Source organism: Crocuta crocuta, unplaced genomic scaffold (genome assembly GCF_008692635.1).
Source record: "Crocuta crocuta isolate KB4526 unplaced genomic scaffold, BGI_CrCroc_1.0 scaffold147, whole genome shotgun sequence".
Classification (NCBI taxonomy): Eukaryota; Metazoa; Chordata; class Mammalia; order Carnivora; family Hyaenidae; genus Crocuta; species Crocuta crocuta.
Window position 1 is genome coordinate 5,671,059 of NW_027532594.1, and position 20,825 is coordinate 5,691,883.

Here is a 20,825-nt window from a genome sequence, read left to right on the forward strand (position 1 = left end):
AGCCGTTAGCAGAGGCTGTCACCGCCAATGAGAAGTACCACAGCAGAGTGCTGATGCTTTTGCTGGATGGCACAATGCTTGAAGAAGACTGAACCATTTACACCTACTTAATTATTTAGTTAGTTACTTAGTTAGTTTATGAATGTAGAATCTGAAGAATAAAATGAAGTAAACAAGCAAATAAAAATACCTAAACTGCTTAACTGAATTCAGGTTCTGGGATTCCTGCGTCAGGGCAAAGGAAAGAGCAACTCCAGAGAGTATGTGTGCCACAGCTAAAGCATGAGTTTTAAGGCTGCTTTGATAGCCACCGATCTATAAAAATAAACATACCAAAGTGAAAAACTTCCAGGGAGTTGAGCTTCTCCAACATTAGCTTCATGACAAGTTCATCTGGAATGCTTTCCCCACGGAGCAGCATTGATTGCAACTAAGAACAAGCACAGAGGGTATCTATTAGTATATAAGAGATCTGTGGTACAGAACTTTTTTTTAAAAAAAAAGTCCTAATAACTTTGAAACTTAGATTTACCATAACTCCTGATTCAGTTTCACTGGCAATCTGTTCTTCCAAAATTGGTAAGGCTAAAATGTGAATTCAAAATGTTAGCACAAACTGATATCAGAATTACCAAATTAAGAAACACATTTATGTTTACTTTTAAGTTTATTTATTTTGAGAGACAGAGAGAGAACATGCATGTGAGTGGGGGAGAAGCAGAGAGAGAGGGAGAGAGAGAGAATACCAAGTAGGCTCCCTGCTATCCAGGCCAGCCTCCAATTCACAAACACTGAGATCATGACCTCAGCCAAAACCAAGAGTCAGACACTTAACCATCTGAGCCACCCAGGTGCCCCATATTTGTGTCTTCTATAGCTGGTAACAAAGATTAATTTTGTTAATTAAAGATTGTATATCACTTTAAGAGTTGACAAAACACATTTACATGCATTATGTCATTTAAGCCTAACCAAAGCATGAGGCAGCAGAATGTATTCCACAGAGAACTTGTCTCTGCCCCTGGCTAGCTAAAGGATCCTGAGGAAGTGAACTTCTTAAATACCTCTGGGCCTTGCATGCTTATGCCCTATATCGTATGCAAGAGAATATGAGGATGAAATAATATTGCATCTATGACAGTGATTTGGAAATTATAAAGTGTTACTCAAAAGTATACACTAGTATTATTAGTCCAGATACTTTTTTTTATGTCAAACCCTTTATTTTATGTTTTTTCTTTTTAAGTTTTTATTTAAACTCTGGTTAGTTACCATACAGTGCAATACTGGTTTCAGTAGAATCCAGTGATTTATCACTTACATACAACACCCAGGGCTCATTACAATAGTCCAGATAATTTTATAACCATAGAGTTATATCCAGAACCCATTAATTTTGCACTCTGATTACATAAAAGGAAAGAATGTCATCAAGAAATATAAAAATACATAAACACTGATTAGAAAAAAGGGGGCCTGAGGCTGGAATTCCAATGATTTGTCTCCTTTTTAAGAAAAATATTCCATCCCTTGTGGAAGATATCCTGGGACAGAAATTACGGGGGCATGACCTAGGGGAGGACTCAGGAATTATGTCCCCAGCTGCTGGTAATATATGGATTGTGCTGTACCAGATTGCAATTTCACTAAAAGCACATGGAATCCTCATTTCATAACATTCTTGCCAAAAATGATCCTAGAAACTTTAAAGATTCCTTGTCAGTTTGATAGGCAAATATGAACCAGTGTTATTTTAGTTAAAATTTCCTTGAATAACAATGGGTTAAACTCTTTTTCTTATATTTGTCTATTTTTATTTCTACTTTATAAAAAGTTTGTTTTCAGAGAGCATGAGTATGGGCAGAGGCAGGGAAGTAGGGAGAGAGAGAATCCTAAGCAGGCTCCATGCTGTCAGCATGTAGCCCAATGGAGGGCTTGATCCCACAAGTTGTGAGATCATGGCCTGAACCAAAAACAAGAGTCATACACTTAACCAACGCGCCATCCAGGTGCCCCTATTTCTACTTTTATTAATTGCCAATTCATTCTTTTGCTTAGTTTTCTATTAGGACATATAGAGTTGTATTGATTAAAAAAATATTTTATATAAAGATGTCAGTCCTCATTTTATATACTGCAAAGAATGCAAAACAAAATAATAAAAAATAAAATTTATCGTTGAAAATATTAAGTCTTGAAACATGCTCCCAAGAGCAGCTCTGAGCGTTCCTTCTCTTCCCATCTTCCCTAGGAGACACTTAAAGCACATGTGTCCCCAGTAGGTCTAAATGAGGAAATTAGAGAATTGGAGGCAGTAGATGGAGTCTAAGACCTTTCATAAACTATCCTAAAGTCTATAACAAAACTAGGACTAACAGAAAGGCAAAACATTTCTGATGCCATTATGAAGATAATATTCATTGGGTTCGTAGTGATGTGTGATAAAGCAATTATGGCAAAATGTTAATAACAGAATCTAGATAGCATAATTCTTTACATTTTTTATGCATACTTGAAAGTTTTTATAATAAAATATTGAGGGGAAAAGGGAAGATTTACCTTCTACACGAATACATTTCCATGCTTGTGTTATCTGACGGGCTAAAGTTGTCTTCCCAACCCCCTTAAAAAGAAAGATGTTCTTTAAAACAGCCATTTGCCAGTGAAACAGATATTTACATTTAAAAGATTCTACTGATGGTTACAATACATGAATATTATCAAGCAAATTTTGTCCACACACACACACACACAGAAAATGAACAGCAGACTCTAGATATTTATAGCTTAATTTTTCTCTATAATAGTCACATAAGCCACATTTTATGAAATGATTTAAAAATCATTTTTAAATTAAGAAAATAGCCCTGAAACCAGGAAGCTATACCATATGGCATTGCAGGTACTGTCCTCTTTTGATTATCAAATTTTGTAACTTTGAATACATATCATTGTGATTTTATTGAAATCCATCACTTTATTTCCTTTCTAAAGTTTGTAACTATGAATGTTTTGACAGACTTCCTCTTAGTAACTTCCAAGAGCAAAAAATTCCTTCTTAACAGGCATTTTTGAAAAGTGTCATACTTTAAAGACCATGAAGTGACATTTGTACCTGACTGCTCTTACTGTTGACTCTTAAAACTCTATTATATGTTAAGAAACATAATGAAAGTCACTGGAACCATTTCTGGGTACCTGTCCCAGGGTCTATATAAAATTAAATCAAGGATGGGATCTAGCCTTTGGTCTCTGCTCTTCTGGAGAGGCTCTTTAATTAAGCAGATGAGGCTCTCTAATGGTAACTACCAACTAGCTCAATGGCTGGCAATACCTCTCATCTAGAGGTCCTTACTAGAAATGCCTAGAAAGGCAAGCTATTTTATAATAGCCATTTTTGGTTTCTTATTTTGTGGAAAGATAATATATAGGTCTGCTAATACACTGTGAGCAAAGGTGAGGCACATCGTCTCTCAGTAGCTTCAGACACTAATAATGGGAAAGGCTCCTTGTTCGACTCCATAGTGCCTTGCCTTCAAATACCCAGAGAGCCTCACAACAAATTTCACAGAAGATTTCATATGTAAATTGTGTCTGAAATACCCTGGATCACAGACTACTAACAATTTTCATGGTGCACATGCTTTGATGAATTAATTTCTTCATAATACAAAAACAAAGATAAGTACAATGTGAGTTCCTTTTCAATTATAGTGTACAAGAGAAGAGAAAGTTATGAACTTACAAAAAATTTTATATCAATTTTTAAGTAATACAATGAAAGTCAAACACTCAAAAAAATTAGCACACTATATGGTTTTAATTCTTGTATGGTAACATAATATTATGATCTTAAAAATAAAAAATATTAAATAATAAGTTCTAAGAGATGACTTACTGGTTTCCCAAATACAACAAAGGAAACAGGTTTAGACAGCAAAAAGTTATATTCAGCTTCATCTTCATTAAATATATCTGCAAAAGGATGCTCTTCTGTATTCTCTTGAGAATTCATAATGTAAAATACTACACTAAGAAAAAATAAGATTGTTAGTGACTAATTCAGTTGGAAGAGGCAGGCAGGTCAGGGCAAATAAGAATATCCTTATATTAGCCCCAAAAGCCATTCCATACCACTAAACACAAGGACTTTGCCATAACTGACAAAAAAGTTAAACTCATCTATTAAAACAATAATAAGCTTAGTTTGAGACAAAATGCAAAATCTAGTAATATGTTGTACAAAAGACAACTAAAACAAAATGTTTCTGAGAGACTAAATTGAGGGAAAAAATACATACATGCAAACATATACATATATGTGCGTATTCAATTAAAGATCAAGTTAAATATGTTATGCATACATATATATGTTATACAGTTACACACACACGTGTGTGTGTACACGTGTAGGGACTATAATGGGTCTAACAGAAATCGAAATCCAGTATGTAGAACTGAAAAAAAATGAAAATATATATAACAAAATTTATCAGAGGTAGCTAAAGTAGTATTTAGAAGAATTAAATAAATACATTAGAACCAAAGGAAGTCTGAAAAGTACAGGAGATAAGCTCACCACTTTTGAGATGTTAGGGGGGGAAAAACAGGAAAAATAGAAAAACATATTTTAAAAGTTAATAAAATAGGAAACAAACATTACATAGAGAGGGTCACCAAAGCTAAATAGCGGTGTTTTGAAAAAATGTATAAATAGAAAACTTCTGTCAAGATTGACCAAGTAAAGAAGACAGAAGACACAAGTAAGCAATATTAGACTTATTTTAGAAGTATGGTTTCTTACATCTCCAAACAGATTTGTCTATTTTTGTTGTCTGTTTCTAACTTCTGTTAATCAGAGTATGTTCTCTGATTCCAATTTTCAACTTTTTGAAATTTGTTGAGGCTTGCCTCATGGCCATGGTAGTTTTTTTTAAAAATTCCCTGATTCCTTGAGAAGGATATGTGATTTATGTCTGTTTGATGCAGTGTGCTTTAAATGGACTACAGAATGACAATGCTGCAGATATGATATACATAATGGGAGAATATCATAAACAAGGTTATCCTGAAAAAAACTGATATTATTTCTAGGAACTAACAAATTCCTAGAAAAATCAACTTTTCAAGAAAAAAAAAAGAGAAAACCTCAGTGGTTCTATAACCATAAGGAAACTGAGTCAGTAACTAAAAATCTTCCCACAAAAAGTGTCACCAGAGGAAAGCAGGTGGTAAGACCAGAAGGTGGGGCTTATCATGTTTATCTTTGGGAGGCCTCTGCCCTGCCAGGGTCTTTACAGAGGCCCCCGGCCCCAATTTCATAGTTTATTCAACAAAAGACCGTATGAGGAGTTGGAGAGCCACCTCTGTTCTGTCAGGTTTTGCTCGGGAAGGGGATGGGGGTAGCCAAAGTCTCATTGGCTTCTTTGGTTTGTAAATAAATTGTGTCTTTGGGGAAAAGAAAGAAGAAACAAAAGAAACCAGATAGTTTTTTGAAGAGCTCCAGTCTTACAAGCTTCCAGACACTCTTTTGAGAGAAAAGACAAAGTGGAGACTCAGTTTATGGGTCTCATATAACCTTTGCCTAAATCAGAGAATAGTGTAAAAAAACAAAATTATGTGCCAATTTCATTCATGAACAAGATTTAAAAAATCCTAATCAAAACATTAGCTAACTGAATTCAGCAATATATAAACAAGGTAATAATATCATGACCAAGTTGGGCTTTCCCCAGGAACTTGAGGCTGGCTTAATATGAGAAATTAATTTATTATATTAAAATAAAAAAGAAAAACTATATGATCATCTTAGTAGATGTAGAAAAAGTATAAGATAATTCAACACCCTTTAATGATTAATAAAAGATAGATCTCATAGCAACTAATAAAAGAAGGGAACTTTTTTAACCTGATAAAAGGTATTCACAAAAGACAAACATTGTATTTAATGATTAAATATTAAAAATATTCTTTTCAGGGGCACCTAGGTGAATCAGTTGGTTAAGAGTCTGACTCTTGGTTTTGCCTCAGGTCATGATCTCATGGTTTCATGGGTTCAAGCCCCATGATAGACTCTGTGCTTGACAGTATGGAGCCTGCTTGGGATTCTCTCTCTCTCTCTCTGTCTCTCCCCCATTTGCATGGTCTCTGTCTCTCTCAAAATAAAATTAAAAAAAACTTATAAAAATGTTCTTTTCAGGTCATAACAAGGTAAAAGAAAGAAAACTATAATTATTCCCACTTGTTTTGACTGTCTACATGAACAAATATATTACAGATAAATTTTGAGAATAATCCAATTAGCTGGATTCAAAATTATACAAAATTCTGTTGCATTCCCTTTTTTTAATGTTTATTTTTTAATTTTTGAGAGAGCCTGAGTGGGGGAGGGGCAGAGAGAGGGGGTATAGAATATTGCAAGCGGGTTCTGCACTAACAGCAGAGAGCTCGAAGCAGGGCTCAAACTCCCTAACTGCTAGATCATGACCTGAGTCAAAGCTGGATGCTGAACCAACTGAACCACCCAGGTGCCCCCAGTCACATTTCTATATACCATGAATTGCTAAAAAATGTAACTAAAGATAAAAGACTTATTTTTGCAGCAAAATAATAAAGTAACCAGGATTAAATATTATAAAAGATATATAAGCTCTTTATGGAAAAATTACAAAATCTTACAAAATGATTTTAATGAGCAGACTTCAAAAACAGAACTAGCGGTCTGAAATGTTGTTCACGAAACAATGAAAAATGGATTATGGGGGCTATATCCTTCCAGGTGAATGGGAGAGGGGATATGATGATATTTCTCTGTTAAGAATATTCAAATGGACTTAATATACCAATATTATTTTAAAGTATCATTATGAAAAAAGACATATTAAGAATTACTACCAGAATACTAAAAAAGACTGAGATGAAAACCTCACGACAAAAGAACTAAAATTTCAAGGTTTTTTTGGACCAAAAAAAAATAAGTAATGCTACTATAAAATCTAATTATAAAGGAGCAAATGTATCTATTTTTTAAAAATATTTATTTTTAAGGAAATATTTATTTAATTTTGAAAGACAGAGAGAGTGCAAGCATGGGAGGGGCAGAAAAAGAGAGGGAGACACAGAATCTGAAACAGGATCTCGGCTCTGAGCTGTCAGCACAGAGCCCGATGTGGGGCTGGAACTCAGGAATGGTGAGATCATGACCTGAGCCGAAGTTGGTTGCTTAACCAACTCAGCCACCCAGGCACCCTGCATCTAAACCTTTTATAAAGATGGTGCATTTATTAAAGAGTCTCTATTAAGTACATTAAAGCCAGGGCCCTAGGGCCTGGGATGGGGACATTTAGGTGGATGTCTGAGTACTCAGAACTCTAAGATTTACCTGTGTGAGGCAAGAAGCTAGGCATGAGTGACAGGAGGATGGGCCTTAGACATCCTGATGGAGATCCCCAATGAAGAACCGCTGAGGGACCACCCCATTCCACCCATCTAGCAGTCAGTTTGCGGTCACAACATCCGGGCAGAGGAAGAATTAAGTTTGTTGTGCTTGTTGCACTTGTGCAGACAGCACCCTGTTGCCTTTATTTGGTTTATGCCTCTAGAATAGAAATAATGTTGTAACTTCCTATCCAGTGCAGGCATTTTGAATACCTCTTGGGAAAGGGCATGTGCAGTTGGCAAATTATTATATACTCCAGGCCTGTCACTCAAATGTTGCTACGTTAGTACCCACTCAAAAAAAATTGATACCAGCCTACACCCTGGGGTTTCTAGGGCCTTTGTCTGTCTTGATTGGCCCCTCCTCCCGTGGAGTGTACTTTAGAAAAACTTTGCTCTGCTTCAGTTTCCTTTTGCTGTCCCGTAATTCTTTTTTTTTTTTTTAATGTTTTATTTATTTCTGAGAGAGAGACACACACACAAAGCATGAGCAGGGGAGGGTCAGAGAGAGAGGGAGACACAGAATCTGAAGCAGGCTCCAGGCTCTGAGCTGTCAGCACAGAGCCCGACATGGGGCTCGAACCCACGAACCGTGGGATCATGACCTGAGCTGAAGTCAGACGCTTAACCGACTGAGCCACCCAGGTGCCCCTGCTGTCCTGTAATTCTTTACTGTGGCAGCAAAAAGAACTGAGGCTTTTTTCCTTTTCCATCTAACACTCAGTAGCACCTGGAATGCCTTGCACTGACAGAAGTAGCTCCTCCCTCATCTCTGGAAGGATAGCAACCTCTCCTTGCATCACCTGAGGCAGATGCTTCAGAATACAATGCTTGCCCTCCACATGACCTGCCTTCAACTTCCTCATAGCTTCTAGAGCAGTAACTGCAGTCAAGCATCAGCCCAGCCCAGCTGCTGCGGAGGCACTAGTACAGGAAGAAAGGTATTATGCAACTAAAGAGATGGAGATCCTGGCTATGATGCACCAACAGGAGCCAGGAGCACATGCCTAGAAAAGGATCTTGAGGGTGATGGGTGGGGAATGGAGACTGGGTGAGAGTTAATTATATGGGGGCTCCCTCCCACGACTCAAGGTATAACATCCTGGCTAGGACACCTGGAGTGGGTCCTAATTCACTGCTGGTAAGGTTCCTTGAAGCTTGGAAAAGAACAACAGGCTGTAGTAAATGTAGAAATGCTGGAACTGCCTTGGTAGAATATAGTGTAGTAAGTCAAAAGATCAAGGAGGTGACATGTTAAATGGATTTGATATATGAGACCAGAAAACTCCTAAGCCAATTCTGCTTGTGGGATGGCCAGAGGACACTCCCTTCATTAAGGCTATAAGGAATGACCTAGCAAGGGGGCACTGGTATCCTTAATAAGCTCAGCAGTGCTTGTCCTTTGTAGGCCAGGACTGAAGGTAGGGGAAAGGCTGCTATGATACTGGGGTCCCCTGTTTCAGTGGGGATGACAGGGTCTTGACGAGCAGAGGCCAGACGGCAGCACTTAACCATCAGAAACAAAGTAGGTGTGATTAACAGAATGGGCAGGAAGTCCAGAATGACAGCAAGCAAGATACACAGAAATCCATGGTGAGGGTTGATAAACCATGGAATCTCTAGGGGGTGAAATGGATAAGCAGTGAAAGAAAATGTTGATTAACTTACATTTCTAAAAATGACAAAGGGAAAGTGAATCAAAGGCTGATGTCACCAACCACAGTGGAAAATCATGATTCCTTGCCCAGTTCTTAGCTCCAGGGCCCATTTACTGAAGGGGAGGCAAGGGGTCCTGGAGAATAGACCCTACAACACCACAACAAGTATTTACAATAGGGATTCCCCAATTCTTCCTTCTCCAAGGGAGCCTCCAACCATTAACTGGGGAAATACACACTGTGGAAGTGTGACTCTCCTCCTCTTTCAGAGTCTATAGGACACAGGGTATGAGCTGACACACCACCAGCAGATCCAAAATGCCATCATGACCTCCTGCTGGCATGAAAGCAAATGGAGAACCAGTAATTAATGGAGTCTTGGCTCAAGTCTGTCTTACAGTGCAGGGTCTGCAGGACTACCTTCTGGTTCTTCTCCTGATCCCTGACTACATAACGGGGAGTGTAGCTGACCAAACCTTCACAGTCGTTCCCTGCCTGTGGAGTCAGCACCATTGTGGTAGAAGAGCCAAGGGGAAGCTCAAGAAATAAACAATAGAAAGATAGCCCTGCTCAATTCTCCAGTGTGATTTTTGGAAAAACAAAACAAAACAAATCAAAACAAACCAGATGGATCATGACAGATGATGGTGGACTACTGAAAACTTAACCAAGGGATAGCCCCATTTGTATTGTGCAAATGAGATCTTTACTAGCCAGACACAGCTTCTTGTCCTTGGTATGCAGCTACTCATCCAGAAAATGTGTTGTGTTTTTTAAAATCCCTCTCAGAGAGGAAGATTAGAAGCAGTTACTATTCACTTAGAACAGTCCGCAACGAACATTCATGCTTACCCCAGGACTCTCCTGCTCTTTTAACAGATATAGTCCAAAGGCGTCTTGTTGATCCTTTGTTGATATATTACCAATACTGATAATATCAGAGTCTATGAGCAGGAAGTAGCAAGTGTTCTGGATATCTTTATAAGACACATGAGCAGCAGAAAGTGGAAGATAAATCTACAAATATTTAAAGCCCTGTTACTTTGGGGAGGTTTTATAAAACCAGTGGTCTGGGACATTCCGAGAAGGTCTCTCCAAGGTAAAGGACAAGTTTATTGTAACTCATACCTTCTACCTCTTAAAAAAAAAAAAAAAAAAAAGAGGTGCAGTATTTACAAGTCTCTTTAGTTTTTGGAGACACCATGTAGCATCCTTGGGAATACTGTTTTGATCCATATAATGGGTGACTTGGAAAGCTGTCAGTTTTGAGCGAACCTCAGAGCAAGAGAGCTCTGTAGCACTTTTAGTCTGTGGTAACAGAGGCCTGCTTCTTGGGCCATATACCTGGCTAGATCCCATGACGATAGAGGGAGGCACCTATAGTAGGTGACAATACTTTTGGAGTCTTAGGAAAGCCATAACAGAAACCTCTCAGTATAGATCATTGCTGTCTGCAGCAGAGAACCACTCTCCATTCAAAATGCAGCTCCTGGCAATGCTCTGGGCTCTGGGAGAGAATGAATGCCTGGCATTGGGACAGCAGGTGACTATGCAACTGGAAGTGCCCATCATGAACTGGGTATGTCAGATCTAGTCCTAAAGTTGGGCAGGCACAGTAGGAATCCACTGAATGATAAAAATGGAATGCTGGGATCAGGTCCAAGCAGGTCTGGAAGGTACAAAGAAGTTTTATAAATAAGCAGCCCAGACACCATGTCATCTATCTTTTGCCCGTCAATGTCTCTTTTTCAGCTCACACATCATATGGAATTCCCTAGGAGCTGCTGATAGCAACTTAAAAAAAAATCCTGGATGAATCATAATATATTGGTGCAAACTGTAAATGGAATGCTTCCAGACTTTAATCCCACTCAGAGGCAGCCTTGAAAGATGATGATTAGGGGAAATCTTCCTTGTGGGCAGAGCTTTAAGCAGTATTCTTAGGTCCTCAATTTGGAGGACAATATTGAATGGCTTGGTCAAAGTTCTGCGAGGAGCAAGATCGAAAGATAAGAGAAACAGAGTTCTGGGGAAGAGGCATGTGAATGCACCTATGAGAGGGGCATAGCAAGCACACTCTGGTGACCCCGACGAAGTCACACCCTGTGTGATTCCATTCCCTTAAGAGCAGACGGACTCTGTGACTTGCTTCTAAATCTAGCAAAGGTAGTAGAAATACCACTCCTGTGATTACACTGTATTATTTAAGATCCTATTTTAGCACACTGGAGAGACTTCCTGGTTGGCCCTGAATTTAGCTGCCATGTTGTGAAAGGACAGTTGGCAGGGAACAGTGGGTGGCCTCCAGTCACGGAGAGCAGCCCCTGGACAACAGCCAGGAAGAAAAGTAGGACCTTAGTCCTACAACCATAAAGAGATGAATTTTGCCAACTTATTAAATGAGCTCAGAAGCAGATTCTTCCCTAGTTGAGTCTCCAGATGAAAATGCCACTCAGCCAACATCTTGACCACAGCCCTGTGAGACCCTGAGTGGAGGATCCTGCTAAGCTATGTCTGGGCTCCTGAACATGGAAACTATGAGATAATACGTGTGTGTGTTTTAGGCTGCTAAATTTGCAGTAATTTTGTTATACCACATAGAAAACAAATACAAGTGGACACAAAATATGTGGATTTTTGTGTCTTACAAAGCAGAATGATTATCCAGTAAACGCTAGCCAGTCTTTATGCTTGGTCACTTCAGTGCTTCCAAAATGGGCTCATAAAATGGAGGAGGTATGGTGGTAGGCATGGAGGTGGTGGAGGTCATGCATGGGGTCAATGACAAGTCTCCCTCTCATCAGGCTGATTTAGTTAATTTTATCACTGAACATCCCACCTGTCTTCAGCAGAGGCTGAGGCTAAGCCCTCAAAATGGTACATCCATTCAATGACAAACTGATTACATGGAATCCCTTCACCCTGGAGAAGACAGCAGATGACATGTGCCCCCAGTATGGGCGTGCCTTCCCTACCCACAATGGCTTGGCCAGCACCACTACCTAAGTGTTTGCAGTGTGTCTCATTTATCATAATGAGATTTCATATAATATTGCCTTGGATCAAAAGACCCTCTTTTTAGTAAAAGAGGTATGATAAGAAGGATCCACGGATTCTACCACATACCTCTTCATCCAGAAGCTGCTGGTCTGACAGAATGTTGGAATGGTCTCTTTAAGGTACAGTTAAAGTGCCAGTTTGAAATTGCATGGGATTCCAGCACTACCATCACTCTCAGTGATTGACATGAGGAATGTGTACCATCCTTCCTCATGACTTCGGACTCTGATGGACTGAAGGTCTGAATGAGGGGAGAGAGATGCTTCTATCAGGGGACCCCTTTAGTTGGGTTTCACTAAGCCTAAAACTGCTGCCTGGTCCTACGTGGCTCCACATGTCCATAAGGAGTTACTGCATTGGCAGGTGAGGACAGGGTTGCTACTACATGCCTGGAGCAGGGAGATGTATGTCTTGAGCTCAGGGGATTCTCTAAGACTCCTCTTGTAATTGTAGCAAGCCCAACCTGACAAAGACTTGGTAACAGGCAGCTTACACCCTTCAGGGATGAAGGGTGGCTACCCTAATGGGAAAACAACTGAGCCCAGCAGAAGTACCAAAGGTAAGAAAAATCTAGAATGGATGGTAGGGGAGGGAACTGATGAACTATCAATCTCAGACCTTGGATTAATCACAGTAGTGGATTCTGTAGCTTGTCCCACTAATCATCTTTTTGTGAGTCCTTTTCTTTCAGAAATTGGGACCAACCACCATTGTGAAGAATCAGCGAGGGGATGGTGTGAACCTAACGTGGGGGGAAGAGTGGAAATGAGTAGTGCAAAGGTTGGAACGTAGCAGATGTTAATTAGTGTCCATAACCATTTGACACGTAACTTCTCCATGAATGGCCAGCCTGACTTCCAACTTCTAGCATGTGTAACTCTTTGCCTAATGGCTCTTTCCAGCCGCCATACCTAGTCTGCCTGAGCACAGGCAGACCACAACTTCCAGGAAATTAATGTTCTGCCGTAGCAGGCCTCAGCCAGTAACAGATGGAAGATAGTGAGTAAATGTCTCAGCTCCTTTGCCTTTAAGAGGGAATTACTCTGAGACAAATATCTCAGTATTCCGTAGTGAATTCAGTCCATGGAGAAATTTGTTTGATAATATTCCCTTTATCAACTTCCTTCTGTTTCCTAATGTTTCTTGGGATTACTTCCCATATGAACCATTTGCACTCGAATATTTGTCTCAGGATGTGCTTCTGGGTGAACCAAACTGAGACAAGTTTCAAATGGAAGTGCTATATTACAGTATAATATAATAATTGAAAACCAAATATTGGAAAGAGAATTCTACACATATTTTAAGTGTTGTTATCCTAAATAAAAACATAGTGCAGATCTCAACAATAGCTAAAACATGGAAAGAGCCTAAGTGTCCATCAACGGACAAATGGATCAAGAAGATGTGGTATATTTATACGATGGAATACTACATGGCAATGAGAAACAATGAAATCTGGCCATGTGTAGCAACATGGATGGACCTTGAGGGTGTTATGCTGAGCAAAATAAGTCAGGCAGAGAAGGACAAATATCACATGTTTGCACGTATAGGAGGATTAGGAGGAACTTAACTGAGGACCATGGGGGAGAATAAAGGGGGAAATGGTGGGGGAAAGGGAGAGAGGCAAACCATGAGAGACTCTTGAATGCTGACAAAAACTGAGGACTGATGGATGTGGGGGGCAGGGGGGGATGGGCATGGAGGAGGGCACTTGTGGGGATGAGCACTGGGTGTTATATGGAAACCAATTTGACAATAAACTATTTGTAAAAAAAAAACCATAGTGCAGATATTTAACTCATATTCAGAAGAATTGGTTTCCCTCATGAAACAAAACAGAACTAAATATTCTTCCCAGTTGAAAGATCCAAGTCAATGTAAAATGCCAGAACTGACATGGCCATCTTTCTAGCTCTTAATAAAAGTAGGACCAAACTATGAAAGAAAATTAAAATACTAAATAAACATTAATTTTTTTTAATTGGTATTTTTTCAATTTTAAATTTACAATATGATCTCTAACATCTCATTGTCATCTAATATAATCTCTAACAGCACATTATATTATGGGTTTATACTATAATTCAATAGAATTTTTACAAGTTCCCTCAACTTTTTAGCCGTTGACCCGTCCGGTGGGTTGTGCGGTTTATTGGGACCCATCTTCTGGGAACCTATATTAGGCGATGTCTTATACTCTCATAGTAAGTGCTCAGTAAATATTTGTGGAATTACATCAGTCGTTGGAAGGGAAAATAGTTTTAAAAAGTAATTTACTGAGAGATCCCGAAGTTTAGTTTTGTAAGAAAAGGCACTGACATGGGGTCCTCGCAGGAGGTGAGGTTCCTTCCAATAGATACTAAACGCGTCGAAGCAGGGGACTACAGTCCCTACTTACCTGGACACAGCGGTGTCCTCAGAAGCCCCAGGACCCCACCTGCCGGACCGCAGCCGCCTCTGGTGTCTGTCGGTGCAGCGGTTGCCTAGGGAACGCCTGGCTGGGCTTCGCGCAAGGCCTCTTGGGGGACCGGGTCTTGTAGGTGGGGGCTGTAATTTATTGATTTTTTAAAGTAATTTTACTTATTCAGGTTTGCACTTAACTTTGCATTTTAATACATTCCTTTTCACAGATACAGAAAGTGATGATTAGAGAGGGCATGTATACTGCCCACTCCGGTTTACACATATCAAATGGAAGAGATCTTATTTTAACCCAGAACTGCGGGTCTCAAAGACAGTGCGACACTACACTGCACTAAATACTGCACGACAGTCCGTTTGTAGAATTTACTAGATCTCCAACTTTCGCTGATTTTTTTTAAAGGTGACAAAAAAGTTCCTTGAACCACACAGCTTCCGGACAACATGGATTTTGTTGACTCTTATAAGGGTTAATACAGATAACAAAGAGACGCAAGGGGAAACCGCCGCACTGAGCGAAGGGCTATCAGATATATTTCCAGGAAAATAAGGGCACAGGTAGGCAGACAAAGAAAAGACCAACTTTGAATGGATCTGTCTACAACTTGGAGAACCGCTTCAAAAGAAGCAATCCAGTCCCAACTCCACCCCCCCACCCCACACCCCCTTTTCCAAAGAGGTGGACCAGGTAAAGCGTGAGCCCAGACTAACCACTCCAATTTTCCTCGCCCACTTCCCCCCTCCCACCGGCCCACTTTTTCTTCCGCCCGCATCAAACATGGCGCCCTTAGCTTCCTCCGTGGGCAGCGCGCAGGTTCTGGGAGTCCGTACAAGACCTCTCTACGGTCTATCCTCCAGCTCCGCCCCCGACGTTCCTTGGGCGGGACTTGTCCGGAGGTGGAGTAGCAGGGATCCGGAAACACCTGAGCTATACGCCGTCTTGTTTGTTGCACAAGCGGCGATTTTTCCCGGTTGGATCTGATGTCCAGGGTCTGAGGTGTCTTCTCTCCCGGCCTCCTGGGGCAGTCTGGAGACTGCCGCACTCTGGACCACGGCCTGGCGCCCTGTCGTGGGGGCCCTCATTTCTTCCGACCATGCCCGCGGCCGCTGCCCCCATCATAAGCTGCGTCCAGAAGCTGGTTCTGTATGAGACCAGAGCTGTGAGTTCCCGGCGCGGCGGGGCGCGGCGGGGCGCGTGCGGGAAGACGGTGACAGCATCCCCCTCCTAAGTCCCGTATCCCAGCCTTGGGCATGTGTCTAAGGGGGTTTCGCCTTGTTATCGCACCCAGGTCACTGCTGCTTTTGCTTGTACATGTTTCCACTTAAAAGCCACAGTTGAGATACCCTGGAAACAGGTGCTTTGCGTATCTCAGAAACTTCGTGAAGTTCTGAACGAGTTACTGGATTCTTTTCAACTTTCAGAGTCTGTTAGTTTTGTAGTTCTCTACTTACAGTACAGGCAAGGGTATGAAAAAATATTTTTGACTTTCGAATGGGTAAATTGTGTGTTTTCCGATTCCATGGCATACCAATTACTATATTAATGTTATTATGTGCGCTTTTATTGCTAAAATATTTGGTTCTCTTTATTTGAGAGGAAAGGAAAACTTATTTTGCTTAAAGACTGATTTGTTTGGGTAGCATTATTTTGTTTTCACTTGACTTTTTTGCACTTTTTATTTGTTTTATTACTTCAAATGGCAGCGTAAATAGTTACTATAGAATAAGATCAGTTTTTGTGTTTAGATTACTCGGTCCCTAAGATTTACAGAATAGTGTTTATGGAAATAATCCTTTGTGTTTTGTGTGTTTGGAAAATAAAGTACAGCTTTTCTGAATTGGGGTAACAGTGGTGTTAGAGTCTACGTTTAAAATTACACTCGTAGTAATAAGATTGCTTATGCTGTACACCTGCCTGTTATGCTGCAGTGTTTCATAAGGCACATTCAATGAAACCTGGGTTGTCTTCCAGTTGATAAAGTAGGTAGCTAACAGTTTGTCAGTTATAACATGGTTCTAATATTGGATCTGCCTCAGGTCACAATTAGTGGAGAAATATTGTTGAGCCCAAGTTAATTTTGTTGACAACTTCATTTGATTAGATCCACATCAGAAAATGAAATTATCCTATATTGGTAGCTATCTTCAGTTGTTCTCTGACAAGAGTCCTACAGAAGTATCATTTTGACATTAAAACAAAACCTTCTGCCTTCTATAGAATGTACTGGTAAATATCTCTGGTTAGAAACATAAGTACTATACTTCAAACACAGAAATTTCAGTATTAATAAGCTCAGCATTCGTTAGAACTGGCCGACATGTTAGTATTTTGAAAGCACAACTCATAGGGCTCTTCTGCTCAGAAACCTTCAGTAGCCCCCATTCTGAGGAGAGTCAACGTTTTATCCTTTAGTTTGGCATTCAAAGCTATATGGGATTTGTCTTCAACCTGTCTGGTTTTATGTCTAATTTAATATTAATTCAATAAATATATATTGAGGATTAACACTGTGCTTTTTGTGCATTATTCTGCAGTAAATCTGTATTGCTTTCAATTCCTTATACCTACCTAGTGTGTTTTCTGCAGCTCTTTCCTAGTAAAGTCCCACCCCTTCTTTGCCTGTCACAGTCCTCACAGCACAGATTATGATACAGTGCCTTGCAAACAGTAGGCTTCCAATAGATATGCTTGAGAGTGTCTAATATGAAGAGATATATATTCCAGAACTTGGTTGTGACCCTACTCAGTCATCTAAGTAATGCAAACTAACTCCAGCCAGCTTAGCAATAAAAAGTGACTTTATTAGAAGGATATTGGAGGAGCCATTACATGGAATCACTGGAAGAGGCTAACTCCCAAGCTTCTGGAAAGGCAGGAACAAGACAGCAGTGTTAGAGGACCCACTGAGTGTGTTGTCCAGGACATACCGTAGGTACCAGGAGAAGGAATCTGATGGACTCAGCTGTGATTGGGAATCTGCCCCTGGGTGGACAAATCATTATGGCCAGGATGGGGTCTGGCAGTAATGACTTTTGTTTCCAGGAATGGTTGGGCCAACGCAACCACCCTAAGAAATGTCTGCTGAATTTAATCTTTGAATCTCAGTTTCCTCATCAGTAAAGTATGTGATTCTTCTTTTTTATATTTTTGACATAAAGATTTAAGCAGAAAGATTTATTTAAGCAAGAAGTTCAGAGTTTAAGGGACATAAATAACTCATAAAAAAGCATAAAATGACCAGTATTTAAATAGATCCTAGGAATTAAAAAAAAAAAAAGGAGCAGGTTGTTTTAATGAGAATAATAGCTAGTGATATGGAACACTTCTATGCTAGCCACTGGTCGCAAAGCATTCCACATATATTTTGTTATTGAACCCTCATAAAACCTCTAAGAATGAAATCTTGTTACTATTATTGTTACTACTATTGCTCAGTGAAATAAAGAATGAGGCAGAGAAGGTCAATAGTGCTACTGAGAGTGTAGTCTGACAACTGGTGCTGGGTATAGATAGTTTGTAACTTGACTGGGACAGATTACATATAGAAACCGAGAGAGTCAGTGATTAGAAACTTTAAAAACATTTTTTAAAATGTTTTTATTTATTTCAGAGAGACAGAGAAACAGCATGAGTAGGGGAGGGTCAGAGAGAGAGGGAGATACAGAGCCTGAAGCAGGCTCCAGGCTCTGAGCTAGCTGTCAGCACAGAGCCCGACACAGGGCTCGAGCCCACGAACCCTGAGATCATGACCTGAGCCGAAGTCGGACGCTTGACCAACTGAGCCACCCAGGCGCCCCAGTGATTAGAAACTTTTATAGCTATTTGACAGAGTAATTGTATTTCTGATGAATCAGTTAATTTAGAACATGGGTTTGTGGTTTGTGTGTTCTTGGTATTTTTCTTTTTTGTTATGGAAAATTTGAGCAAATACAAAATAAACAATAGTAGAATAAACTCCCACATATCCATCACCTCCTCCCAAATTACCTTTATTAGCTATAACTTGTTCCACTCCCCACCCACCAGTTATTCTTTTATGAGGTTCTTTTTCTTTAATATTTAAATAAATTGAAATGCATAAATCTAAGATACAGAATTTGATTATTATTATTTTTTAATTTAAACTCAAGTTAGTTACATACAGTGTAGTATTGGTTTCAGGAGTAGAATTTGGTGATTCATCACTTACACATAACACCCAGTGCTCATCCCAACAAGTGCCATTTTTAATGCCCATTGCCCATTTAGTCCCCCCTGCCCCCCTAGTTTGTTCTTTGTATTTAAGAGTCTCTTATGTTGTGCCTTCCTTTTTGTTTTTATCTTATTTTATTTTTCCTTACTTCCCCCAATGTTCTTTTGTTTCTTAAATTCCACATACGAGCGAAATCATATATTTGTCTTTTTCTGACTGACTTATTTCACTTAACATAATATACTCTAGCTCCATCCGTGTTGTTGCAAAAGACAAGATTTCATTCTTTTTGACCCCCAAGTAATATTCCACTGTATATGTGTGTGCATGTGTGTGTGTACATGCACATATACCACATCTTCTTTATTCGTTCATCAGTTAATGGCCATTTGGGCTCTTTCCATAATTTGGCTATTGTTGATAGTGCTGCTATAAACATTGGGGTGCATGTGCCCCTTTGAATCAGCATTTTTGTATCTTTTAGGTAAATACTTAGTAGTACAAATGCTGGGTAGTAGGGTAGTTCTATTTTGAATTTTTTGAGGAACGTCCATATTTTTTTCGAGAGTGACTACACTGGTTTGCATTCCCAATCAAGAGTTCTAAAGTATTCCCTGTTCTCTGCATCCTTGCCAACATCTGTTGTTTCCTGAGTTGTTAATTTTAGCCATTCTGAAGATATGAAGTGGTATGTCATTGTGGTTTTGATTTGTATTTCCCTGATGGATGAGTGATGTTGAGCATCTTTTCATGTGTCCGTTAGCCATCCGGATGTCTTCTTTGGAAAAGTGTCTATTCATGTCTTCTGCCCATTTCTTCACTGGATTATTTGTTTTTGGGGTGTTGAGTTTGATAAGTTCTTTATAGATTTTGGATAGTAACCCTTTATTTGATATGTCATTTGCAAATATCTTCTTCCATTCCACTGGTTGCCTTTTAGTTTTGCTGTTTGTTTCCTTTGCTGTGCAGAAGTGTGTTATCTTGATGAGGTCCCAAGAGTTCATTTTTGCCTTTGATTCCCTTGTCTCTGGACACATGTCTAGTAAGAAGTTGCTGCAGCCGAGGTAAGAGAGGTTGCTGCCTTTTTTCTCCTCTATGATTTTGATCGTTTTCCTGTCTTACATTTAGATCTTTCATCCGTTTTGAGTTTATTTTAGTGTATGGTATAAGAAAATGGTCCAATTTCATTCTTCTGCATGTTGTTGTCCAAATTTTCCCAGCACCATTTGCTGAAGAGACTATCTTTTTTCCACTGGATATTCTTTCCTGCTTTGCCATTAGTTGGCCATACATTTGTGGTCCACTTCTGGGTTCTGTATCCTATTCTATTGATCTATGTGTCTGTTTTTGTACTAATACCATACTGTCTTGATGATTACAGCTTTGTAATAGAGCTTGAAGTCTGGAATTGTGATGCCTCCAGCTTTGGTTTTCTTTTTCAACATTACTTTGGCTATTCAGTTCATACAAATTTTCTGGTTCATACAAATTTTGGGATTGTTTGTTCTAGCTCTATGAAGAATGTTGGTGTTATTTTGATAAGGATTGCACTGAATGTGTAGATTGCTTTGGATAGTATAGACATTTTAACAATATTTGTTCTCCCAGTCCATGAGCATGGAATGTTTTTCCATTTCTTTGTGTCTTCAGTTTCTTTCATAAGTGTTCTATAGTTTTCAGTGTACAGATCTTTTACCTCTTTGGTTAGGTTTATTCCTAGGTATCTTATGATTTTTTTTGTACAATTGTAAATGGGATCAATTTCTTGATTTCCATTTCTGCTGCTTCATTATTGGTGTATAGAAATGCAGCTGACTTCTATGTGTTAATTTTATATCCCGTGACTGCTGAATTCCTGGATCACTTTAGCAGTTTTTTGGTGTAGTCTTTTGGGTTTTCCACGTAGAGTATCATGTCATCTGCGAAAATGAAAGTTTGAATTCTTCCTTGCAAATTTGGATGCCTTTCATTTCTTTTTGTTGCCTGACTGCTGAATCTAGAACCTCCAGTACTATGTTAAAAATAGTAGTTAGAGTGGACATGCCTCTTG

General features: G+C 39.5%; 2 protein-coding genes across 2 annotated transcripts in view; one reads left to right on the forward strand and one right to left on the reverse strand.

Moving 5' to 3' along the window:
* The window catches only part of AK9 (adenylate kinase 9), a 124,397-nt gene extending 109,780 nt beyond the window's left edge, over window positions 1-14,617 (reverse strand). Inside the window, exons 1-5 of the mRNA XM_077779966.1 lie at window positions 14,560-14,617; window positions 3,899-4,031; window positions 2,560-2,623; window positions 533-585; window positions 334-430 (exon numbers count right to left, since the gene is read on the reverse strand). Of these exons, the coding sequence (XP_077636092.1) occupies window positions 334-430; window positions 533-585; window positions 2,560-2,623; window positions 3,899-4,015 (331 nt within the window). The 5' untranslated portion in view covers window positions 4,016-4,031; window positions 14,560-14,617. The remainder of the gene's footprint in view (window positions 1-333; window positions 431-532; window positions 586-2,559; window positions 2,624-3,898; window positions 4,032-14,559) is intronic.
* An 863-nt stretch (window positions 14,618-15,480) lies between these two features.
* Window positions 15,481-20,825, forward strand: part of FIG4 (FIG4 phosphoinositide 5-phosphatase) — a 133,705-nt gene continuing 128,360 nt past the window's right edge. Inside the window, exon 1 of the mRNA XM_077779972.1 lies at window positions 15,481-15,742. Within this exon, the coding sequence (XP_077636098.1) occupies window positions 15,677-15,742 (66 nt within the window). The 5' untranslated portion in view covers window positions 15,481-15,676. The remainder of the gene's footprint in view (window positions 15,743-20,825) is intronic.